The sequence below is a fragment of the Pelodiscus sinensis genome, chromosome 16, assembly GCF_052426305.1.
Source record: "Pelodiscus sinensis isolate ZL-2025 chromosome 16, ASM5242630v1, whole genome shotgun sequence".
In the NCBI taxonomy this organism is placed as follows: domain Eukaryota; kingdom Metazoa; phylum Chordata; order Testudines; family Trionychidae; genus Pelodiscus; species Pelodiscus sinensis.
The window spans coordinates 15,934,796-15,961,675 of NC_143067.1; the positions used below are offsets into that span (position 1 = coordinate 15,934,796).

At 41.3% G+C, this 26,880-nt stretch overlaps 1 protein-coding gene across 1 annotated transcript in view; it reads left to right on the forward strand.

Moving 5' to 3' along the window:
* FSTL4 (follistatin like 4) overlaps positions 1 to 24,935 on the forward strand; it is a 570,524-nt gene extending 545,589 nt beyond the window's left edge. The window contains exons 11-15 of the mRNA XM_089769489.1: positions 4,563 to 4,681; positions 10,125 to 10,274; positions 10,900 to 11,007; positions 19,014 to 19,123; positions 24,125 to 24,935. Of these exons, the coding sequence (XP_089625615.1) occupies positions 4,563 to 4,681; positions 10,125 to 10,274; positions 10,900 to 11,007; positions 19,014 to 19,123; positions 24,125 to 24,827 (1,190 nt within the window). The 3' untranslated portion in view covers positions 24,828 to 24,935. The remainder of the gene's footprint in view (positions 1 to 4,562; positions 4,682 to 10,124; positions 10,275 to 10,899; positions 11,008 to 19,013; positions 19,124 to 24,124) is intronic.
* Positions 24,936 to 26,880: the final 1,945 nt, after the last annotated feature.

The window sequence follows — 26,880 nt, forward strand, 5'->3', positions numbered from 1 at the left end:
TTGCTGTATTCCAGTGTATAGTTTGCCCAAATCTGAAATGGCTGTTGAATTAAATCAGTCACGCATTACCTATGTACTGGTACATAGTTGTTTATATACTTTTCATCCCATATTCTACCTAAAAGATCCATGAGGGATGAGATAACTGCATGAAAAAGCAGATGGAAAATTGTAGGAATAAAAGAATTAAAGGAACACATATGCATAAACTCAAATAATAGTTCTACTAAATATAGTGTAGTTACTGTAAACTGACCAGAATCAAACCTGCACATTTCAAAATTGAATTCCACCAATGCTAATGATAGCAGATTTATTATCAGAGTTCCTGAAATAAACTCAGCTGGTTTAGAATATGGTTATATAAATCTTTCCCTACATATTAGAAATAAAGTTGTAAAACATTTGATCTACAAATTCATTCTAGAGAAAGGAACCATTTTTATATAAAACTTGGCAAAGAGAAAAGGCTGGATGAGTGAGAGGTCTTTTTGTTTGTTTATTTTTACATATTGTCCTTGTTAAAATTAGAAGCTGGTGTTTTATTAAACATTATTAACCAAAGGATGATACAGTTGAGTCCATTAAGGTGATAATAGGGATGTAAATATCCATGGAAAATGTTAACCGGTTAAACTAATTATTTTTAATCCCCCTCGCAGCTCCCATTGGCTGGGAACAGTGTGCCACAGCCACTGGGAGCTGTGAGTGGGCAGGTAAATAAACATCTCGTGGCCAGCTAGTGGCTTCCCCTGAGAAGTCATGACCCAAAGTTTGAAAACCCCTGTTGTATTGCATGAAGCAAGCTTTTCACTGTAAAGTTTAAATAATTGCAGTTGATCATTGAAAGAGGGGTATATTTTCAAGTTTTCACAGAATATACGCAACTAAAACCCAGGAATTGAGTGCACATAGCATGCTAGGCCAGTTTCACATAGAATTGGAAGTATATGCAATGATTAGTACATGTGCATGTACTATGTAGTGAAAATAGTGGATGTAAGATGAGGTGGCTCAGATATAGAGTTCATTGTCATGATATTTTCAAAGTTGGAATAGTTTTCATTATGTCTGAGCCAAGGAAGGGCAGGGAGAGCACACTAATAATCATCAGTCATAAAAATGTATAGAAATTTAAACATGAAACCATAGGATATAAATGATTCAGTAGATTTGGTTTAGAATGAAGAAAACTATTACTGTACATGGATTCATACCAATTGGACCCTTAAGGTGCGTCTACACTACACCGATAGCTCGAAATAAGCTATGCAATTTGAACTACACAAATTCCATAGCTTATTTCGAATTAATTTTGAAATGACTGATTTTGAAATTTTGTGCTGTCTACACAGCATCAAATTTCAAAATAGAGCGCTATTCCGAAACATCCCTTAATCCTGATGGAATGAGGTTTACAGGGCTGTTGGAATAGCGCACCCATTATTTCAAAAAGCTATTTTGAAATATTGGGCACACTGTCAAGAAGTGGACTAGCTTCCAATACCCTGGAGTAGCGCTGCTGTTTAGACATATCCTCGTTGTGTGTAAGCCCTCAGGATTGTGGTGCATGTTTTTGATATGACAGTTGAATTCCAATGGTTAGTTAGTGAAAAGTAAGTTCAGTATGTAAAGGAGACTTGAAAATTATTGACCATAAGAGCATTTTAACTTAATACCATGTAAACCCTGAAAGAGTGTTATCTTCAACATCTTTTGCTAAAAGTAGTGCTTGGTCATGCTTCCATTGAAGTTAGATACAAAATTCACGGTGACTTTAGCGGAAGCAGATTCAGAACTGTAATGTTAAAACATGGGTAACTAAAGTAAATTGGAAGAGTATTTCTAAATCTGCACAGAACTGAAGGCATTATAAAGCAGTGTTTTTGCTATTGAAAGGTGAAATGTGCATTCATATTCTTAACCAAATCATCAAATAAAATAATACTAATAATGTGCATGCAGATAATAACAGGCATTTATCATAATTGCCATAATCTATTGCATGACTTTTCACTTTTTAAAATGAAACTTTTATTTTACATATGCAGATTCATTTGCTCATTGCACAAAGGGCCAACTTTTGGTCCCTGATATATACACTCAGTTCCCATTGAAATAAGTGAGAGTTATGTGTGTGCAGTCAGAGTAGATCTTTGTCTATAATGCTTCGGGAAAATGACCCAGTAAAGTATTTCAGGAAAATTAGTCTTTAGCATCTACCAAGCTACTTAGTCTTTAGGTAGGGCCTGAGAGGAAATTCAATATTTATGGGTTTTTTTTCTCAGAATGCATGATCCCTTACTGCGGCATCACCTTTAAGGATCACAGCTCCTGTATCTGCTTGATGCCTTAACTGGGGTATTTCTGTGGTATGGTTCAGAGGCTAATCTTAAAGCATCAGATTCTCAGTGCAGCAACAAACATATCAAAGCTAAAGTGTCTCTATATCAAGCCTGGGCAAAAGATAGCCTGTGAGCCGGATGCAGCCCACTAAGCCACTGGATCCGGACCACGAATTCAGCGGGAAGCTTCAGACAGACTCCCTACTTGCCCCACCTGCCCCACATGCCACTCAGAAAAGTGGCTGCTGGCCATTTGTGTTTCACAGCTGTGAGGGAGAAGGGGAGGAGAAGCTACATGAGCTGCTCCCACTCCCAGCACAATCCTATTGGCCGGTTTCTAGCCAATGGGAGCTCCCTGTTTGAAGAACAGGAAGCACACAAAGCACCATTCTCCCTTCCCCTCAGGCTCTTATTCAGAGATGCACATAGCCCCTGCAGTCTGTGCAGGGGTGAAGCAGGCAGGGAGGCTGCCTGATTAACTTGTTGGGCTGCTGGCTGGGGGTCACCCAAGTAAGTCTCCCAGCCAGAGCCTGTCTTTGGCACCCCACCCTACCTCCAACCCATGGCCCCTAGTCCTGCTCTCCCACCCCACATAAGCCAAACCCTCTGCCCCCCCTCTTGAACCCATACCCCCACCCAGAATCTGCACCCCAATCCCCTGCTCCAGGTCACAACCCAACCCCCTGCACCCCCTCCTGCAACCCAGTCCCTGCCCTAGGTCATAACACAAACCCCTATACCCCTCCTATATCCCAGCCCCCTGCCCTAGGTTATAACCCAAGCCCCTATACCCCTCCTGCACCCCAGTCCCCTGTTCAAGTCACAACTGCCTCCTTCACCCAAACTCCCTTCCAGACCCCAAATGCCCTCCTGCACCCTAAACTCTTATCCCAAGCTCCCTTCTGCACCCAACCTCCATTCCAGACCCCCATACCACGTCCAATAATATCATGGAAGAGTGTGGCCCTTGACCACTTTCCAAAATCTTGACGTGACCCTCCCCCATCAAAATTATTCCCCACCCTTGCTCTATATGCAGGTGAACTCGGAAGCCAGATATATATTTTATGAAATTGGCTAAATTTGCTAAAACTGTTAGCCCCAATCATATATAGTTTATATTATAAAAATAGCTAATGTTTTAGGCACCAATCCTGGAAGCACTGAAGACATGTAGAGTAATACTTTAGACATGAGTAGTCCTAATAGGATTTATAGATGCTAAGTGTTTGCAGGATCACTTATTTTCTATGGAGCAAATTTTAATAAAACCAAAATTCTTTGTCACCAGTGCCATGGAAGTTTGGCAGATAAGTACACTATCAACATTATCAGAGATAACAAAAGCGACTGAAAGAATTTATTTAGCAAGTGGTATAAAAATCTAAAGAATGTTGGGAACTTTCTGAGTAGAATATTTGAAAAGATTCCCACCACCATTTTATAAGATATGATTTACTACATTTGCATGTAGTTGAATAAGAAATAAACTATCAATATTGTAGAGCATTTCTGCTAAGCAGAAATGTTCAAATTATAATTGTACAACAGAAATCCACTGAGAAGCAAAAGCTCCTGGAATGCCCCAGTTTTGATAGAGGAGTGCTATTGCAATGCTGATATATTCCACATTTGTGAATTACAGTTTGCAAAATTTCAAAAATGTATTTGTTTTGGTGGCTATTTTTTACTCATGCAGGTGGTTTTAAAATACAAGGTGGATTTTTTAAAAAGTATTTCATGAAATAACCAAACAACGTTTTTATTTATCTTTACAATTTGTAAATTGCAAAATTTCAATTTAATTATAACTGCATGGCTTTGAGGAGTTATTTTGTTTTGTGTTTTAGCTGAAAGTTCCTTCTAAATCTCATAACAGTTAACAAGTTATTTCCCATGTAAATGAAAAGCGAAAGAAAGGCATGATTTGAAAAGGTTACAGTGTCACACACATTCAAATTCTGATACAGATACAGTCATGGAAGACTTCAAGATTTGGTTACTGCTGCCACCAAAGCAATGTGTTTTTGAATGTGTCTGTACCTCCTTCCTCACACCCTTAAGTCCTCGTTTTGACATGAAGTTTGAATTTGTGAATGTACCAACTGCATCCAAATTACAAGTTCTTACGCAAAGTGACTTTTTGTTGTTCTTCCAAAAGAAAGTCTAGAAATGTGTGGGGGTTTTTTTAAATCTGCTTCTTTTTTTTCCTTAAAGGCCTAAGTGTGGGAAATATGTTTTATGTCTTTTCCAATGATGGGGTCACAATCATTCAGCCAAACGAATGTGAGATCCGAAGACATATCAAACCCAGCGAGAGGATTTTTACAAGTTATGTAAGTTATTCTTTTGTTTTGATATTTTTTTTTTTGTAAAGCAGGCCCATACACAAGAATTTCTGTGGGGGAAGGGTGGTGCTTTTTTTGTAAACGTGGACCACAAGGGTGGGAATGCACCCTATACGGTCCTCCACGTAAGCGTGGAAATCAGCCCTAGCCTTCCCCTGGCTGGTCAGAGCATGGGGGAAATAAGCACGGGCAGAACGCTGCTCCTGCCTTCCCATGGCCAGCAGAGCATGCTTACTTGGGAGACCATGGTGCTTTCGCACCCTTCCCACCTCCCTGTGTGCTTGCCTTAAAGTATCCAAATTGTCTGTCAGCTTCTGCTCCCTACATCTTGTGAAGAGGATATACAGTAAGAGGGGAAAATGATATTAACGAAGTGTCCAATTGTAGATGCGCAAAACAGGGATTTGTGGCCATGCAGAAGGTGAAGGAAGTTTAGCCTTGGAATCACAGGCTATGTCTAGACTGCAGGCTTCTTTCGAAAGATGCTCTTTCGAAAGCATCTTTCGAAAGAGCATCTTTCGAAAGATCGCGTCTAGACTGCAGGCGGATCTTTCGAAAGAAAAATCCGCTTTTTCGAAAGAGAGCACCCAGCGAGTCTGGATGCTCTCTTTCGAAGACGGCCTCTTTACATTGAAGAACGCCTTCCTTCGAAAGAAGAACTTTCGAAGGAAGGCGTTCTTCCTCGTGAAACGAGGTTTACCGCCGTCGAAAGAAAAGCCGCGTTCTTTCGAAATAATTTCGAAAGAACGCGGCTTGAGTCTGGACGCAGGGGAAGTTCTTTCGAAAAAAGGGTACTTTTTTCGAAAGAACCCCTGAGTGTGGACACGGCCACAGAGTGTGTGTGGGCCTGTCTTCCCAATATCCAGTACCTTGGTTTGACTTTTCCATCTGTGCCAAATGGATATGAAATGTGACCAAACAAGACCTGGGCCCCTAAGCAACTAAATCTCCCCAGCTGAGGGTCCTTATTGTGCCCCCCGCTAATATAGTCCTGGTATAAACGTTTTTGTGCCCTCCCACACACACATGCTTCAACCTTCAGGGGCTGGTCAGAGATTGGTAGACAGGGCATGGCATGCAGGCGCAGGACAGGGCATGCACCTGGAATAGTGCTGTGGTCTTGCAGATGACTGCTTGGGATATGAAGCTCAAGAATCAGGGAGCCACAACAAGCTGCTCTGCAATCCCTGTGTCAATTGCACCCAAAAGATACTCAGGTTAGGGCCTAAATTTATATATTGTCCCTCCACATTACTTGGTTCAGTCCAGTTCTTCAAGTCCATAGAGGTGCTCAACTTCCAGTGCACATGCATTTCTCCAGCCCTGGTTCAGAGATTTTCAGTTAGCAGTGCCTATTCAGACCACGCTTGTGCCTTATGACTCCTTGTGCCAGATGCCAAAGCTATATCAGGGTGCACAGGTGCACCACCATCAATTCCTTCTCAGCTACCTCAGCCTGGGCTAGAGCTCAGCTAACTCTGCCTTGAGCATGCCTTGGCTTCTGTAATATTTCTATAGTGGTTCCATAGTTTTTATAGTTGGTTAGGTACATAGTGAGAGGATTGTTTTACTCTTCTTTCTCTTTGGGGAAACTTATTTCTTCCTTGTAGTACATGCCTGGCCATGTTTCAAACAGCCTTCCTCCTGCCAAAAGGCTATATGTGCGAGCAGCACTCCCGCTTCTGTGTGTTCATTACTTTCAGGAGTCCAACATCTCCCAGAAGAGCAGTTTCTGCCTAGTGCTCAAGTCCAGGGCAAGGGAGATTTGAACTCAAATGGCTATTGAGGAAATTCCAGGGGTGGCTTAGAACAATTCATTATTCGGTGAGAGACACCTTAGTCAGATAGATGACAGCTCCTTTAAAAGTGAGGAACATCAGACTGTGCAGGTATTCCTTTCTGTCACCCAGCACAATCAATAACTATACCGACAGATGCATCACCATTGAGATGTGGAGCCCCCCTCAGTACCTGCATAATTAAAGGCAGGCGGACAACTAAAGAAACTAGGCTCCACCTCAAACTGATGGGCTGTGTCTAGACAGGCAAGTTTTTCTGAAAAATCATCTGCTTTTGCGGAAAAACTTGCCAGCTGTCTACACTGGCCGCTTGAATTTCCGGAAAAGCACTGACGATCTCATGTAAGATCGTCAGTGCTTTTCCAGAAATACTATGCTGCTCCCGTTTGGCCAAAAGTCTTTTTCCAAAAGACTTTTGCACAAAAGGGCCAGTGTAGACAGCACAGTACTGTTTTCCACAAAAAAGCCCCGATCGCGAAAATAGCCATCGGGGCTTTCTTGCAGAAACCGCGTCTAGATTGGCCACGGACGCTTTTCCGCAAAAAGTGCTTTTGCGGAAAAGCATCCGTGCCAATCTAGACTTGCTTTTCCGAAAATGCTTTTAACGGAAAACTTTTCCGTTAAAAGCATTTTCGGAAAATCATGCCAGCGTAGACGTAGCCATGGAGTTTAGGTCTGTTAGGGATTGTCTTAATTTCCTGCCTCTCTTAGGGCACATCTACATAGCAGTGTTATTTCAAAATAACAAAGTGAGCATCTATACAGCAAGCCCATTAGTTTGGGCTTCTTTCTTCAAATTCTGTAACCCTCATTTGATGAGGAAAAATGCTAGCTCAGTACTATTTTGACAGGCATTTGCTGTGTAGACCTGCTATTTCAAAATAAGCTGTTTTGAAATATAAATTTTGAAATAGCTTATTCTGAAATAAGCGTGCAGTGTAGACATACCCATAAGGGGCAAATCAATCAAAGTCATGATAGATAATATATCCTGCATGTTCTATATTAAAAAAATAACAAGCAGCAGGAAGATCTCCCTCTCTGTGCCCTAAAGGCATGAAGCCATGGGACTGATGCATAGCTCATCAGATCTGAATCTCAGTAGTCTGAGGTATTCAAAACACCTCAGCCAATGTCCTCAATAGACCCCTCTTGCAGCACTACAGACACCCAAGTTCTCCACAGAATATTGTGAAAACGAGCACTTCCAAAGATGGATTGCTTCACCAGCTCCAGCAACAGGCAGTGTCCTCTTTTCTGCTCAAGAGAAGGTTTGGGCCACCACTTCTTGCTTCTGTCTTGGGAAGAAATGACTGGTCCATATGTTTCCTCCAATGCTGCTGATATTATAGGTGATGAACAATATCACACAGGACAGAACCAGAGTTATCCCAATAGTGCTGACCTGGCTAAGACAAGCTTGGTACTTTTATCTGCTTCATCTATGTGTCTAACCATCATTCAAGCTCCCAACCTCGCAGGATGCTGGTCATGGGCTTCTTCCAATTGGTTCTCTGCCTCAGGCATAGCTCAAGGGGTTAGACCCATCCTGCTCTACAGAAGTATAACAGGTATTACTGAACAGTAGAAAAAGGTCAACCTGCACTATTTACCTGCAGAAACTAAATAGATTTCTCCATTGGTGATGGTATTGCTGCCTTCTGCCTGATTTGGTGGCTCTGCCAGTCAGCCTGGATTGTTTGTTGGATCTAAAGTAATTAGGGTTAATAATTCACTTACGGGTCCTTCTGGATGCACTATCAGCCTTTCATCTTCCTGTAGAAAGATTCCCCATATTTGCTTATCCGGTATCATGTGGGTTTATTAAGGGTCTGAGGAATCTCTGTCTGCAGATAAAATACCCCAGGCTGGGACCTCAACTGAGGGGGTGGACGTGATTCTTTTACTATAATAGTAATATTAATACAACCCCTAGTCTGGATGAAGTTATACCGATAGAAGTGCTGATAGCCTCTTCATTCCCTTTCTCAGACAGCAAGAAGCCATAACAGCATCCACAGCAGGGATATCACGTACACTGTGCTGGGATAACTAAAGTGATACAATGTTTGTGTTGAGACAAGGCCTAAGAACCACCGTTACACTGACAAAAACATACATGCATTCAAGTCCCCACATGTATCCACGCCACAAATACGCATTCAAATAAAGTAACCAGTAAGAAACAAAAAGTAATTAATGGCTAGCTAACCGATTAATTTTTGCAAGTTCACCCATTAGCGTGACACGTAATAACAAACACAGGGTACTATCCAGCTCTCACTGAAGCTAATGGCAGTATTGTTGTAGGCCTCAATGGATGTAAGATCACGTCCAAGTTTATTTTAAAGCGTTTCTTAAAACTATTTGTTGTTCTGCTGTTGTATCCTCTCGCATGATAGTCACTTGTACTTAATGTCAGATAAAGAAGACCATTGCTTTAAGGAACATAGCATGACCTGATGGTAAATACACCACACTGGGAGTCTGGAGACCTTGGTTCCATTTCCACCTTTCCCATAGACTCACTCTGGGCCCTTGGACCCAGATTTTCTGGTCTGCCAGGTTTCCATTTGCCGCAACATTGGTGCAATGGAGAATGAAGAGTTTGCATGGAGAATTTTGGCTTCCTGAGTCTTAAGTTGCATGTTTGCTACGGAATATTACCAGTGTCCACATATTAATGCCACAAGTCAGAACTCAATGAACCAAAAGACTTCTCAGCAGGTTAGATCCAGATGATTTGCAGCCCTTGTGCGCCCACGAAGTGGTGCAGAGGGTTCAAAACAAGGATTTATCCTGCCAACCTTTACTCAACCAGGATTTAGCTATCAGAGCTTCAGATCCTCAACTAAATGATATTGTACTTTGTTAGGCACTTTGAGAGGCACCAACTGAAAAATGCTGTTACTGTTAGAATAAGTTACCAGTGATCAATAATAATTCACAAGATGGGAAGGAAAGCATCTGAAGAGAAAGCTGCACCAAAACAGGAGAAGGAACTACACAGAAAATATAGCAAAGGACAGATCCTGCTGGCTCTAAAGATGTGTAGTTCCACTCACTTCAACACACAGCTCAGATGTGAGTTAAATGAATAAAATTGGGTCCACACCATATGGTACTTTTATAAAATACAAGACTTTTCTAGGTTGGAGTTAAGGAGGGTATTGGACTCATCTTTTCTGCTGCTACTCTAAATGCACAAGAACCCGAGAGCACGATTCCCTAAACCTGACAACGAAGGCTAGAGGGACAATGTAGTGCAATAATTCCATTAAAACACAAATCACTGCGGTTTAAATCCAAACTGAGATTTATATAGCTAATAAATGTTGACAGCATTATAAGTCCTCTTGTACCAGGGGAAACTTCAAAAGATTCTGTTCTTTGAATATAAATGGGAACTCGCAGCAAGCTCCAGTTGCTTAATCTCGCTGGGATAGATAGTGTGCTACCTGATACAATAATTATTTCATGTTTTTCAGGTAAAATGTGTGTGTGAGGGGTAATAATTTAGGCATACTAGAGTCCCCACTGAGTTTTGTTCTATGATTCTGGGCTAAAGGGCAGGCTACGTAGAGCATTGCCCTGAACTCATACAAATTAAACCTATTCTTTTTCTCTTGCAGGAAGAGATCTGTCCTAGAGCTGAAGGTGAAGCTGCTCAGTCCTGCCTCTGGGCTTCAGCTGTCAATGTTAGAGACAAATATATTTATGTGACACAGCCTAAGCAAAACAGACTAATGATCATTGATATCCAGACACAAAAAGTCATGCAGGTACTTACCAGGAGAACTATTTATTCAGTGAGGGCAAAGAGCCTTTGATACACTAACAAATTAGGTCCCTACCCAGGGGATCGCTGACTTATCTTATGTGTTGGACAGATACATTGTTTTCTCTCATTCGGGTAAACTGCGTCATGTGCCATGCTATAACCTCATTCCCAAATAAACTGCTTTATGGCATGATTCTCATCATCCTAGGAATACGTCTGCAGTCACATTTGCAGCTACCTAGATACATATTTCTGACTTACTGACTCAGTTTCTAACCTTAGTTATAACCAGATTGGAATGAATGGGATTGCCCAGGTGTAACTCTAGCAGAAATTGGCCCTTTATTTACTAAATAGAAGTTGCAGGATGGGATGGTGTATTGTCTATCTAGCTAGACCAGGGGATTGGGAAACAGGCTACTTACTCTCTGTTTCTGGCTCTGCCTCTGACTCACAATGTGCTACGTTTTCCGTGGATTACACAACTTGATGTTTCCCAGTGGATGGGTTAATGGATTCCATGGGAACATGCATAGTAATCTTTGTAAACAAATGTTAACAGAAATAATGTTCATAAGCCACCTTCATGTGACTAAATATGAATACAAATATTTGTTTATTTGAAGTCTATAGATGTTGACCCCCTACCAGCCAAATTACATTATGATAAATCACATGACCAAGTCTGGGTCCTTAGCTGGGGGAACATGCTGAAGTCCCATCCAACACTGCAGGTAAGTGTTGTATAAAGTTAGCACTTTACCTTCTCTTTCTTTTACCAGTGCCATTGGCTATTGATACCTCTTTCTGTCTTGAATTTAAGCCGATACATATTTACTGTGCATTATTTCTACACCCACCTCTCTTACTGCTCAATTGGTTTTGAGCCACGGGTCAGGCACAAAACAGAGATGGGAGTCATGGGAGTGCATTGTTGCCACTGTCCATTTTGTTTTTAAGGCTGATGACAGAACCACATGCCTCAAGTGCATGCAGAACTACCTGACGTGGAAACCGAGAAAGAAACAAACAAAGCTCATAGTGATTTTTGTTGCATGATCAGAGCCTCCTATAAAGCAGATCTGGCCCAATGTGGATGCGAGACTGCTGAAAGTGTCAGGGCTAAGTGGTCTCTAGAACCACCTCAGGCAGCTCATGACACAGAGCTGGATCCCTTGAAGCAGGGAGCAGATTTGGGGAGCACGGCATTGCCACTCAGACATTCATACATCCTGGGTATTCCCTTTTAGTATAACAGCCCATAGGGATCATTTCATCTGGGCTAGACTGCCCTCAGGCAGCTCTGATCTATGCCAACCCAACCCTAGAATAGCTGGTGAATAAGAAGCAGAACACCAACACAGAATATGTTCCACTTTTTTGAAGGAGGATGAGGTAAGAAGGTAAAGCATTTTGTGGTATTGTGCAGAAAGGGCACTACAGATTGAACCTCTCTAGTCCGGCACTTTCGTATCCAGCAACATCCGTTGTTGTCTGGAATTAATTTAGTTAGCTGGATGTCCACTTATCATTGGTATGGCCAACATTTCCGCAGTCTCATAAAGTTTATTTACAGCCACCGGTCCTAACTCTCAGTGTTCTCTACTGTTATTTAGTTCTAATTTACCCCTAAAGGTTTTCTAAGACCCCAGTAAGCTGTGGAAGTGTCGGTAATGCTGCTAGACAACACTGCCTTATTGTACGCCATACTGTAGTTTTATAGTTCCTTCAGTACTGTTTTGTCAAGCATGTGACTGCATCAGAACAAGCTCGTTTCTCCTCTTTAACATCAAAGAACGACAGTCTGTTCTTCAATTTTATGCAGTATGGGTCTATGGTTTCTGCTTGTCCTTTAAACTACTGCTTAAGGTCCTTTCTTGGATAGAGAACTGGTTAAAAGACAGGAAACAAAGGGTATGAATAAATGGTAAATTTTCCTAATGGAGAGGGGTAACTAGTGGTGTCCCCCAAGGGTCAGTCCTGGGACCAATCCTTTTCAACTTATTCATAAATGATCTAGAGAAAGGGGTAAGCAGTAAGGTGGTAAAGTTTGCGGGTGATATTAAGCTGTTTAGTATAGTCAAGACAGAAGCAGACTGTGAGGGATTCCAACAAGATCTCACCAAACTGAGCAATTGGGCAACAAAATGGCAAATGAAATTTAATGTGGATAAGTGTAAAGTAATGCACATTGGGAAAAATAACTCCAACTATACGTACAGTATGATGGGGGCTAATTTGGCTACGACAAATCAGGAAAGAGATCTTGGAGTTATCGTGAATAGTTCTCTGAAAACTTCCACACAGTGTGCAGCAGCGGTCAAAAAGGCAAATAGGATGCTAGGAATTATTAAGAAAGGGATAGAAAATAAGACATAGAATATCTTACTGCCCTGTATAAAACTATGGTATGCCCACATCTTGAATACTGTGTTCAGATGTGGTCTCCTCACCTCAAAAAAGATATTTTGTCCTTGGAAAGGGTTCAGAAAAGGGCAACTAAAATGATTAGGGGTTTGGAGCGGGTCCCGTATGAAGAGAGGTTAAAGCGACTGGGACTTTTCAGTTTAGAAAAGAGGAGACTGAGGGGGGATATGATAGAAGTATATAAAATCATGAGTGGTGTGGAGAGGGCCGATAAAGAAAAGTTATTTATTAGTTCCCATAATAGAAGAACTAGAGGACACCAAATGAAATTAATGGGTAGCAGGTTTAAAACTAATAAAAGAAAGTTCTTCTTCACACAGCGTGTAGTCAACCTGTGGAACTCCTTGCCAGAGGAGGCTGTGAAGTCTAGGACTATAACAGAGTTTAAAGAGAAGCTAGATAATTTCATGGAGGTTAGGTCCATAAAAGGCTATTAGCCAGGGGATAAAATGGTGTCCCTGGCCTCTGTTTGTCAGAGGCTGGAGAAGGATGGCAGGAGACAAATCGCTTGATCATTGTTTTCGGTTCACCTTTGGTCTGACCCAGTACGGCCGTTCTTATGTTCTTATGCTTATTTTCTTTGAATTCTGCTGATTTTATTTCACTTCTTTCCCCAAAACTTGAGACTCTTTTGTGGACCAGTTATGGAGCACAATACAATAGTATTCCTCTCTTCTCAATCAAATATAAACCTTTAGCAGAGAAAGAGGTGGGTTGTGCACAGTTTCTGAGAATTATGTAGTTAGAGGCAAAAAAAGGAGTGATAATTGAAAGTATTCTGCAAGCTCAACCTCAAATACCTCTTTCTAAATAGAAAGATCAAACTGGTTTCCAAAGCAGCTCTCAAGAATAAAGGATACACCCAGACACTAGCACAAATTCTGCTTCAGACATACTAGTGCAAACATGGAATAAGTCCACGAACCTCCATGTAGTTACTCCACATTGATCCCGGGTTAACCTATAAAGGAACTGAGTCTTACACATCATTTTTCCAAGCCAGCACAAGACCTGAATTATACTCCTGCATAATAGCTATTTTCTGATACACATGGTCTAGAACTTTCTGGATCTATGAAACTCAGGCTTTCCCCTGCATACATCATTGCTAACAGCATACAGATCCGTAAGGGCTAGACTGAGAATTGGCGCCTAGTCCTGTGTTAGAAGCCATGTGCAGCAGTGCTGTTCTGGGAAGCAACTGAAACTCAGTGAGGCACTATTGTTTTTTTCCGCCACCTGTCTCCCACAATGTAGAAATAGTTAATGGCCTTGTCCAGCAGCAAACTACATCCCTCCTGCAACTGTTTGGCTACACTAGCCAGCATATCTGTGGGGCAGATGGTGGGCACCTTCACCCTCATCCCAGGTGCCACACAAGAGGTTGTGAAGGGGACTGCACTGTGGGTTCTCACTTCATCTTTGGCCCTCATGCAGTAGTGAAGCATTGGGCCACCTGCCAGCCCTTTATGTTCACTCTGAAATTATAGATGCTGTACTGAAGAAACGATCCAAGATTTTCACAAGAAGGGTTCCACAAAATAATAGTTACAAAGCGAGGAATCCTGACCTGGAGGCTCGAGTGAGACCAGAGATTTGGTTTTATTTTGACAACATCTTTTTTTTTTCATCTGATACACACCATAAAGTTAGTTAATCCATGTGGCTGCATTAGGTTTGCAATATTGGCCTCCTGGTTGGGTGAGCTGATATAGTGCTGTGCTAGTCTGCCTAGAGTTACACCAACAATACAGGACCTACTTTTCAGATGTGCCAAGCACCCACAGTATAGAAGTCAGTACACGTTTTGTGTGGGCAAAGCTCTCCTGAAATTAGAGTCCTAGGCTATGTCCACACTGCAGTTATTTCTGAATGTGCTATTCCAGAACAGTTATTCCAAAATAGCTTATTTCGAAATAGCGCATCTATACTATAGGGAAGCCTCATAATTAGTCCGAGGCAGGCTTCCCAGCAGCGTAGACGTGCTCTCTCAATTTAGAGCCCCAGGAGGAATAACTTAGAATGGCCCCGGTGAAGGGCTATTTCGAAATAGCAGAAGTGGAGTATCTACACACACACCTTATTCCAAAATAGCTATTTCGGAATAGGCATTATTCTTTGTAGAATGAGGTTTGCAGAAATCGGAATAAGTCCTCCTTTATTCTGAAATTATTTCAAAATAATGGAATTGCAGTGTAGATGCTCACATTGTTATTTCAGAATAACAGCCGAATAATGAATGGCTTTTTCCGACGGCGGTAAACCTCATTTCATGAGGAATAAGCCCTTTTTTGAAAAAGCTTTTTCAGAAGAGGGTGTATGTAGACTGCTGCTATGTCGAAATAGCTCCTCACCAGGGCCGTTCTAAAGTTATTCTCTCCAGTGCCTCCTGGGGCTCTAAGTCAAGATAAAAGCAACGAGGAGTCCTGTGGCACCTTATAGACTAACTGAAGTGTAGGAGCATAAGCTTTCGTGGGCAAAGACCCACTTCGTCAGATGCAACCCACGTGGTCTTTGCCCACGAAAGCTTATGCTCCTACAATTCAGTTAGTCTATAAGGTGCCACAGGACTCCTCGTCGCTTTTGCAGATTCAGACTAACACGGCTACCCCTCTGATACTTAAGTCAAGATAGTGCGTCTGCCTACCTAAGACTGATTTTAGGGCTTTCCTGTAGTGTGGACACTCTATTTTGAAGTAAGCTTGTCCGGAAGATACCTTCTGGAAAAGCTTATTCCAAAAGAAGCTTGCAGTGTAGATTACCCGTGGTTCCCACATTTATGTGCGCCCGCACCAGCATTTTAAAACTACTCACATTCACCCCTGCTTAGAGCAGGGTCGGCAGCCTGAGGACTGCGAGGGAGCCTGAGGCGGCGCTTTGGAGGCTTGAGCCCCGCCCCCACCGCAGCAGGCAGCCCACGCAGGCGCTTCAGTAGCCGGAGCAAACCCCACGCTGGTTGGGTCCGGCTGCGAGGTAGCAACAACCCCCTCTCCCACACACACAAAACAGCCATAGGGGGGCCCTTTGTGGTGCAGGAGCTGCGAGCCGGCAGGGGAGGGTCCCTCATGGCCGCTTCTGCCCGCCTGCACAAGCCCATTGGCCGGACCTGGACAATGGCAGCTGCGGGAACCTACCAATCCCCAAGCACATGGCCAGGCAGGTCCTGTGGGAGAAACAGGAGAGCAGCACGTCTCGCTGGTAAGTGTCCAGCCCCCCCAGCTACTACCACTCCGATATCTTCACCCACAGAACTCTCCTCCCAGACCCTGCACCCCAATCCCCTGCCCTGAGGGGCAATCCAAACCCCTGGCCTGACCCCCCACCAGTAAAATGTCTGGTATTTTCAGTTTCTCAGCTGGAAAGCCACTTCGGACATTCTTCCCCTGCCATGTGGAAGGGAGTGTGAAATTTAAAGGTGCCATGGTATTTTTTTTGGGGGGGAGGGTACTTTTTTTGCTCAACATTTAGACATCCCCCCTTTTTATTAATGCAGAATTTTGTTTAAAAATGAATTACAATACAATTAAAATAAAAATTATCCAATTAAATTAAGTTTCTCTCAAATTTACCCAATTCATATTTAATATGAAAATAGCCTTCAATTTCATATTTGATGCCTTTTTTCTATTTTTTCTCCAATGGAGGGAGCTCACAAAATTGACATTCTTCCTCCTGCCATGGTAGGGATGGGGAGTGTGAGATTTAAAGGTGGCATTTTTTTGGGGGGGGAGTGCTTTTTTTGCTCAACATTTGGACACCCCCCCTTTTTATTAATGCAGAATTTTAAAAAATGAATTACAATATAATTAAAATAAAAATTATCCAGCTAAATTAAGTTTCTATCAAATGTACCCAATTTTACATTTAATATGAAAATAGCCTTCAATTTCACATTTGACACGTTTTTTTTGTTGGCGCCCGCCACTCTCTTCTGAAAACATGAATGTGCTATTGGCAACAAAAAGGTTGGGGACCCTGCCCTAGACATTGCAATGTCTAACTCCTAATGATTTTCTGAACTCTGAGCAAGCTGCCTGAGTTACTCATGCATGGCTAAGGAAGAGTTAGGCGCCCAAGAAGTAGATGGCTGAGCAAGAGGTGACCTAATCTAGCCAGGACTGAAATTTGGAAGAAGGAGGGGATTAGGTCCCTATCAAAAGTATATTGGCAGCTAACTCCCATTGTCTGGGCATTAGGTACCTGACAAGCCACTCTGTGCTTGGTATTCTTAGCAACAAACCCCCCTCTGAAGTTAGACACCTCAGAGCAAGGTCAGATTTTTCTCATGAAAAACCAGAGGGTAGGTGATCCAGACTCAAATGGTTTTATGACTAGAGCAGGGATGTGAATTTGGGTCTTCCCCATTGCAGACAAGTGCTTTCACTACGGGACTAGTCAATCTTTCAGGAGAGAGAAAATCAGGGAAATGCCTAGTCTGAGAATGGTGCTAGAGTTTCATTTGAGTGAGAGCTCCAAGCAGTGATGCAATGTCAGGATTTAAGTGGCTTTACATGGGCCCACCAGAAAATACTCAGGTGCCTACAGAAGGAAGCTGGATGGTGATTCTGGAAATGTCAGTAGCGTCAACTCTTGGTATGAGGTGCCTACAGGGGTAGTTAGGTACCCAAGTGCCTTTGTGAATCTGGCCCCAGGAATCTACTCCAGCAATTATGTAGGAGCATGAGGATCATCTCCTTGCTTCCCTACACAACATCTAAGCACCCAGCTAAGCTATTACGGCTCATAAATTATCACCTTCTTTACAGCAGTTGCCTGGTACTTACTACACGTCATGTACTACATTACCACGCATGTCTTATCAACCAGCCTCACTAAAGAAAAGAGGAATCCTGCACTGTTTTACTTCTGGCAACAAAACAGCAGCAACTAAACGGAAGTTTCTGAAGCAATCTCAGCTAAGTTCCCTCATGAGTAGCATGGGTTCCTGTAAAAGATACAAGAAGCCAAAATGGTTTCCCATTATTTCCACTTAATAGCTTCCATCCAACTGTGAGAGGTTTCTGTAATTAAAGGAAAGCTGGCATAGACTTCTGATTTTTAACAACACCAACTGCATAGCTGGAAACTTGTAATACAACTATAGTTCTCAGATGGTCCTTTCTGTTCTCTTGTAAAATACTGATACACATGGATAGCATTAGATTAACACCTTTTGTCTTCTGACAGCGCCCTCCCCCCTCAAAAAAATTGCAGAGTCTAATTTGATGAGGTTTCTCTCCCTCCTCCCCCTAACAAAATCATTAATTGTTTCACACAGCTCTGTGATTAAAAAAAAAATGCAACTGTATAGCTTGACCTTAATTCTTTGCGCCTCTTTAGAAATCAGAGGTTTATCAAACAAAGCTTTGCAGACTATTAATGATCTACTATTGTTTAGTTGTTACTACTTTATGGGAAAGCAAATGTGCAAAACTATTTCTGGCTTCATGAAAGCACTTTACAAAAAATGGCATTCTTTTCAAACAATTTAATTGGAATAAATCAAAATGGTGTGACCAGTATGTTTGAGCTAAACCTTTTAGGGTTGTAGAATATCCTATGATGAATTATTTAGCCCTAAATTTTAAAGAACTACTATTAGCAGATTATATTTGCAAAAACTTCTAATGAATTGATTACACCATCTTGAACTAAAACAAGCCCTGTAAATTTTTTCTGTATTTAACATTTTAATTGTTAAAAAATTCTTTCTGCTCATATTTTGGGGTTATGTGGGAGATAATAAAGCAGAGTTTCCATGGCAGCAAAAGGTTTGCTTTCTTTTGAAGGACAGCATTTCGAGAGAGTGTCTTTCCCTGCTCTTCAGTGTATTTTATGTGGTGCAATAGATGGGTGAACATTTCTTTTCCTTCAAAGTGATAATTAACTACCGTGAGTTAGATTTTTATCAGTCAAGCTAGTGAATTATTACTGTGAATTTAAGTGAGGTTCATAAATGTGAATATGAAATAAATGTTTATTTTAAACAGTGTGGAATACATTATTGTAGGTTTACTATTGTCACACTATTTCAACCTGTATTTGATTGCTTTTGTCTACTGATATAAACATCATCTTATGAAAGCAGAAAGAGTTGAGCACTTGCCTTTCAAATGTCAATGCTCAGATGCCATCTTATTAAAACTATTTTTCAAGGAACTACTCCAAACATTATTTTGAAAATATAAATCAATTTGAATCTCACCGATATATGGCCAAAAAAAATGGTGTCATGGACAGTTATGTAATTTGTATGTACTTCTCTCTTTCTTCTTCTTTTCCCTATACGCAACATTTTGTTTATTTATTGTAGGTAATAACAGAAGCAAGTGGAGGGGAAATTCATCATATCATCCACACACCATTTGAAGATGTGGATGATTTTTTCATACCACCAACAAATCTTATTATTAATCACATTAGGTAAGGAATGATCCTAATGACTCATCATCATCATGCTTTGTGCTTCTAAAGGACCTTTTGTCTAATCAACTTAAAGTACTATACAAACATTAATGAGCGTGTGATGTTAAGTAGTATTAGCCCCATTCTCCTTATGTGGAAATTGGTGTAAGAACAGGATAAGCAAATTGCCCAACACTATTTAGAAAGTCTGTGCTGGAGCCAGGAATAGAACCTTGAGTTTCAGGCTCCTACCTTAACCACAAAGCCTGCTATAAGAAATCTAAGATCCAAGGGCAATTCTGAGGGTGTGTCTACACTGCAAATTATGGTGTGCTTGTTCTGTTGGTAACAGTAGTATGAAACGTGACAACACAGGCTTCAGCATGGGCTAGCCATCTTAATGCAGGCTCCCAAGGATTCTGGGTTCATAGCAATTGAGACATAAGGTCCTAAGATTTATTGAGCTAACTGGTAACAACTTTATTCTCATCTAAAGTTTGGCTGTTGAATACATAGCTGGCCATTTTCATGCTCAGATATGTGATTTGTGTGTGCAGTAACTGACTGCACAAATGTGCAAGCGTTTAGAAACATTAATGCCATGTATTGTAATTACAATAATTTCCAATGTAATTACAATTTAGCCAACTCACTTAATATAAAATAATATGTTATTTCATGGCATTAACGTGGCAACTACATGTTAAATGTTGAAATCGATGGTAAGTACATAGTAATTGATTATATTGCTACCATATTATTGCACAACAACTATGTAATAATCATTTTATTCACCAATATAGCTTACTTAAGCTAGTTATAGGCCATATTCTGCTTTTTAGAACTCCCAGTCCAACAAAGCACTTAAGCACACACTTAACTTCAAGTTAATAGCTGAATTAGAGCGCTACTGATGACCACAAAAGTATCAGTGACATTGGGTGTAGGCTTTGACCTAGAGTAAATAGTTCTACTCACTGAAACAAACACTTTCAACTGTCTGTTAATTCAGACAAATACCTAGACAGTCTTCTTCAAGTAGCATCGCTGTTGATGCTTCACTTCAGATGTGCATGTGCCCCATGCACCTTTGATTGGATATTTTCATTAGCAGTGTCCATTCGACCCCATTGCTGATATCTGCATATCCCACATTGAGGGTATATCAGGCTGGGTGAGTGAATTGCCCTCATTTCCTGTGTTGGCCTGAGACAGCACTTAGTGCATCCACATTGTGCTTGCCTCGGCTTGCTAATTTCTTTGTACTTAGTTTGTTAGTCTGTAGGCGTAGTTAGTTCCTGGTTTCTGAAAGGTTGTGTTATTTCCTCTGGGGAAAGCCTCACTGCATGCAGCATACCCTGTTTACCACGTTATGTTGCCTCATGTGTAAAGAGGCTACCCGAGTCAACAAGGATACTTGAAGTGTTTGGGCAGCCTGGGAGAGTCCCACGTCCCACAGATGTGTCCTGTCTTATTTAGCCCTCAAATTTAAGCCATGTAAGAAGCAGTGACTGGTAATGATGGAGTGCTTCCTTTGCCTCACTTTGAAGATAGATCAGGAGACCACCCCATCAGTCCTCGGGGACCTCTAGTGCCCTTTCACATCCTTGGCTTCCTCCCACGGACATCATGATATTATAATACTGTCAGAATGGTTCAAAGGAGCCCCCGGACTTTAGTCAGAAACTTCAGTTTCTAGGTCACATAGCATCTTGTATTTGTGACCAAATATGTGAGATTATGCCTTTGCTGTTTCCAGGGGTGGCCCACATCAGTTTTCTTGCCACACAGATGCAGCCAAGACAAACAGGTATCAGTTCCTCAACAGGCTGATTGCTACCTTGACTGGTGGAAAGGTGCATCACAATGTAGGTGTGGGGTCCCTTCTTCCAACTGAAATCAACATTAATCAAAACAACAGATGTGTCTCTTTTAGGATGAGGGGCATACCTCAAAGTCTTCCGGTGGTTACTCCAAGAAACCACTTTCCATATCAACCTGTTAGAGCTCAGAGCAGTCAGAAACATCTGCTCTCATTCTCTACCTCTCATCAGACACATCTATCAAAGTCATGACAGACAATATCTCCTATATATTCTATATCAATTGGCAGGGTGACGTGATATCTCCTTCCCTCTGCACCAAAGTATTAAGGTAATGGAACTGGAACACAAAACATTGCAGAAGAATTTCAACAACCTATCTCCCAGGCAGGCAAAATATCACAGTCAGCATTCTTAGCAGGTGTTTTTTCCCATGACTATGAATGAGAATTGTTTTCCCGAGGTATTGCTGATGAAGTTGAGACTTGGGTATTTTCAGTAGTGGATCTCTTCACCACTGCTACAAACAAAAAATGACATCTATTTTGTTCAGTGTGGGGAATTAGGTCACAGTTCCTTGGGCAGATGCCTTCTGCCTCTCTTGAAGGAAGAAACTGTTTTATGTTTTTCCCACATGTCTCGGATTCTCAGGTGCTGAACAAAATCAGAAAAGACAAGAAGTGTTATCTCAATAGCACCAACATGTTCAAGGCAGGTGTGGTTTCACGTCTCTATTTGTCTCAGTATACATCTTCCAATCCCTTCTTTGGCTCCTTTCCCAGGACATTAGTAGCTTGCTGTTTTCCCAGCGTGAGCATTCTCCACTTCAAGGTGTGGCTCTTCAATGATTAGAGGATTAGGGTTAGAGTCAGTCTATTCTGCAGCGTTACAACAGATATTTAAAAAAAATAGAAAAGATCCACAAATATTGCCTTCAAAAGTGTAGATTAGTCACTTGGTGTGAATTCCAAACTGCTGCCCCCAAATTTGCCTCTCTTTGTTCCGGAATATCTGCTGCAGGAAACAGAACTATGACTTATATTGCTTGGGGTTCATTTGGCTGTTTAAGAGCTTTTCGTAGGCGCTACTAAAAAATGCCCAATATCTGACAGCTGAAGAGCTGCTTCAAGGTCTTTGTCAATGCTCCCAATATAGCAGCTGGCAGTACATTTTCCCCTCTCTGTTGGACTTGATTCCAAAGTTCCCTCCTTGTTAGGGGAATACTACTTGTTAATCACATGAAGTGGAGCACCCATAGGGACAGTACTCAAAGAAGTCAGAAAAGTTGCTTATCCTGTGCAGTTAGTAGGTCTTTGAGCTATGACCCACTATGGGGGCTTCCTTATCCTCATTCCTTCCATGTGCTTTGAAGTTTCTTTCTGAGATTCAGTGATAAAGAACAAACTGAGGAGCAGTTTGCCCATGCAGCCCATGCAGTTTGTCCAAGCAGGGGGTGAGACTATTAGCAACATGTGTGAAGATGCTGCTGATATCCTCACATATGGGCTTAATGGCCTTTGCTAATGAAAATGTCCAATCAAAAGAACATGGGGCGCACATGCACCAGAAGTGGGAGCCTCTCAGAGGGGCACATCTTTGAAGCACTGTATCACCGCACAGGATAAGTAACCCCTCTGTTATGTGTTTTGGCGGGATTAGTTCCCAGCATGCCTTACATGCTCACTAGTTGTCATAAAAATACTAAGAGCAAGTTTTCAGAGCACAGATTTCATACAGGCATAGAACTTCTTCAGCAGCTGTGTGCACATAACGCACATTCTGAGCCTCTTTTTAAATGGAAGTTTATGATAAAAGCCTGATTTTTCTCTTATTCAGGCACTTGGCCAAGTACTAAGGGAGACTTGAAAGAAATGGTGTAAAGGAAGGCATTTTTTAGAGTAGTCCAAGTGTGCTCATTCAAGAGAAACACTTGTGTCATCTCCTATTTCTTCCACATGTGAATCTTTACAGAAGCTATTTTAAGTGAAATTTCTAAAGGATCTGAGCATAATGGATAAATGCCAGGCTAAGCCCAGTGATTTTCAAATGATTATACAGTACATTGGCTAATTCTTCAGCAGTGAAATCACTGGTGAATTTTCTCACTGACATTCTGTTTAAGATTAAAGACATAAACTCACTGATTGAAGCAAAATATGTATTTTAACTGTGTGAAAACAATTCCCTTGTCACATTTCATAAGGCAATCTTACACCTTTCAAAGTCGAGCTAAACATCTCACTTAATTTCCTTCTTTCTGTATTGAATGGATGAAAAGATACTCAATGTAAAATTAATTTTCACTTGCACGAGTGATTACCAGTGTCCTAGGGAACAGAAAAGGTGCCATTTCTACCGGCTTCTTCTCAAAGTAAGTAGAACCATTGTTTGGCTATTGCTGACCATTTTTCTCTGGTTAACAAAGGTCAAATGCACTGAAGCCTGTTGATTTTATGGAACATTTTATTCAGTATACATTTCATTTTTTGTTCTCTCAAAAACCAAAAACAAAGACCCCAAATTTCCACTCAGTTGGGATCCTTTGAGGAGATCATTTGATAAGTTCCTAAGCCACCCATCCTCACAGCAGATGATGTGGGAACGTGACACAGACTGAATGCACCAAAGTAGTCTCAGCTACCATGCTGATCCTCCGGCGCCATGTAAATTAGAGCTACCCCCAAGCAGCTCTAACTTACATTAAGGGACTGTCCCATAATCAGGGGGCACAAATATGTCTTGAAATTATCTTTGCATTTGCTCCCATCTTTAGGATCAGGTCCACAATATGCATTAGTTAAGCAGTTATGATTCCTAGCTATAAAACACATTGAATTACATCACATCAGAAAAATTTGTAACTCAAGAATAACACACGAAGGGCCCAAGCCTGAACACTGTTCTGTGGTTGATTAATGGTGTTGATGAGACTGTTCATGCGAGCCAGGAATTCTTGTACTGTGGGATCACATCCCTAGTTCGTAATTACAAATTAACCAAACATATTGGGGCGAGGGGAGGTTGAGCACATGGCAGAAGAATTAAAATGTCAGTGGTTTCATAGAGAAAAGTAGATATTATTATACACAATAGAAAACGACAGCATGGAGTCTGCCAGTTCTGCTGATTTCAGTGTTCTCTCGAGCATATTGCCTCAGCTCCAGAGATGACTCCAGTATCATGTTTTATATTTCAGGTTTGGTTTCGTCTTTAACAAATCAAGATCTGCAGTTCACAAAATTGACCTGGAAACTGTGACCCACATCAAGACAATCAGCTTCAAAAACTATAGCTGCAAGCCACAGGCCATGGCCTATACCCATTTGGGCGGCTACTTCTTTGTCCAGTGTAAAAAAAATACATCAACAGTAGCATCTCCCCAGCTCATTATTGACAGTGTTACAGATTCTGTGATTGGCCCTAACAGTGACATATCAGGTACGCCCTATATTTCCCCTGACGGACGCTATTTGGTGAGTGCAGCTGAAGACAGTGGCAGGATTAAAGTCCAGGCAATAACCATCCAAGGGGAAATCAAGTTGATGTATGACTTACAAACAAATGTGCACATATCTGATCTGACATTTCAACCCTCTTTCACTGAAGGCAATCAGTACTATATATATGCTACATCACATTTGCAAACAGATGTGCTTTTTGTAGAGCTGTCAACGGGGAAAATGAATGTACTGAAGAATTTAAAGGACCCTATCATGTCCAAAGACTGGCCCTGGAACAGTGACAACAGAATTATGAAAGACAGTGGATTATTTGGACAGTATCTTATTACACCAGCTAAGGATTCACTGTTTGTTATTAATGGGAGACAAAACACATTACACTGTGAGGTTTCAGGTATCAAGAGGGGTAACACGATGGTCTGGGTTGGAGAAGTATGAAAGGGCACAAATGTAACGCCTTCAGCAGACGAGTACTGATTGGACCTTACACTGCAACAAATAGGCAGTAGCATTGTATATTTTTACACTGGGGAAAAAACTGTATAAGCTTCATGGTGCAACACTGGTCTCCTTGCAAGTTTTATAGTATAAGGTATGCTCTGCTAATAGAAATTGGGTTGTATTGGGATATTTTTTGGAAGTATGATTTATGGCTTGAGTTATGAAAAGAATATACACCCGGAAAGAGAATAATTTCTCCACCGAGGTATTGTATAAGCTGCATAACTTGATGATTCTGTTGAACAACACAGCTTCTGAATTTCAGTACTGATGAGTCTCTAAGCCACGTGGAAGTCGTCAGTTTTCTTTCAGTCAGTCTACCTTCAAATCATCTTTCCTCTGACTGTAGGGCCCTGATTATGCCATCCTTAACATTGCCTAAATATGTAAGCAGTAAAAATGCATTTAAAACTGATCTTTGTAGTAAGAAAAAACCCCACTGAAAGCAGTTTTCAAAATGCAGACATTTAGGCAAGAGATTTAATGGAAAATGATTGGTTTACTTTGTGGGATCATGTTAGATGTTATCCTTTGATGTAATTTCACTACCAAACATGACAGAAGAATCTACTATCAGCTTTTTTTTTTATCTTTCTTCTCTTTTGCTATGGGGATACTGAAAGGATTGCAGTAGTATCACCTCTTCCAGAGCGTATAAAGAACATCATCCGACTGTATTTATGAAATTTCTTAGTGGAAAAAATTGGGGATTGGAAGTTGGCTTTGAGAGCCAGAAAATACAGCAAGTCAGATATGCAGAATCTATCATATCAGGAGATAAAGTATTCTTCCTTCAGCAGCATGTGACTCAAGTCATATAGGACATTGTCTGCAAAATCCTTTCCTGCCTGGCAGCTAGCAGAAGAGCCGGGTTGTTGCTAATGTAGGCAGAAACATTTCTAGATATTATTCATTTCCTTCATTAGCAATTTACCAATGCTGAAGGGATTTAGTTCTTTGTAAAACAATGGCTAGGTATCCAACTTCCCTAATTTCAGTAACATATTTTTAATGTAGCATTCACCCATTATAATTGTAGTCTTACTTTGCCTATCTCTCTTCAGAGGTTCTCAGGAGGATTATTTTGCCTTTTTCCTCCCATTTATATTTCACTCTTTTTTATCTTCAATTACCATTCAGTTAAGACAATGGAGATTCACATAAAAATCAAATAAATTACCCCAAAATGAAGCTGCTGGCATCAAAAAAGTTAAATTGATTTCCCATAAAAATGACCATCCTTTTGCACTTTTTATAGCTATATAAAAAGCTTTTCTCCAGTTCTGTTTAGTAGTTTTCAGTGTTCATCATCATGAAATAAACAGGATAAGAGTAGTTATGAGTAACTATTCAAAGTGGTGCAAGCCAGGCAACTACTATTACAAACAGTAGGAAATGAGCAGCTAAATAACAACCCAAATGTAATCTTGATGATAGTGCAAACTCCCTTTTCCGGGAAAGGCATCTGTTATATCCTAGCATTTGGCCTTTTGAATTACCGGAAGGTAACCATGCTAGAATATTTCCTTGGCACCCAAAGTTTTTACGAAAGCAGTTGTTGAATATACAGTGAAATTGTTGTTATCCAGCACTCTGTTAACCAGAAAACATTGTTAACCGGCATTGCCCCCAGCCACAATACCCCGCATCTTCAGGTGCACATGCCTGACTCCCACCTGTCCAGCCAGACAGCTTGATGCTGCCAGTCATTGCGGGGCTTCTGATGGACTACACTGCTTGATGATGTCATCATCAGGTGCCTCCTTCCCCCTCAGCCTGCCTGGAACTGCCAGGAGTCAGACCTGCCGGAGGGTTCCCAGGAAGCTGGCCCACTCATCTGCTTGCCACTTAGGATGGCTCTGTGGCTAAGGGGAAGGGTTGCCAGGTGTTCCCACAGGGGGAGGGAGAGGAGAGTTGGTCACTGTGGTTTCCTCTGGGTAAGGGGTAGGGGCAGAGCAATGAGCTCAAGTATCCCACACATTCCATTTAC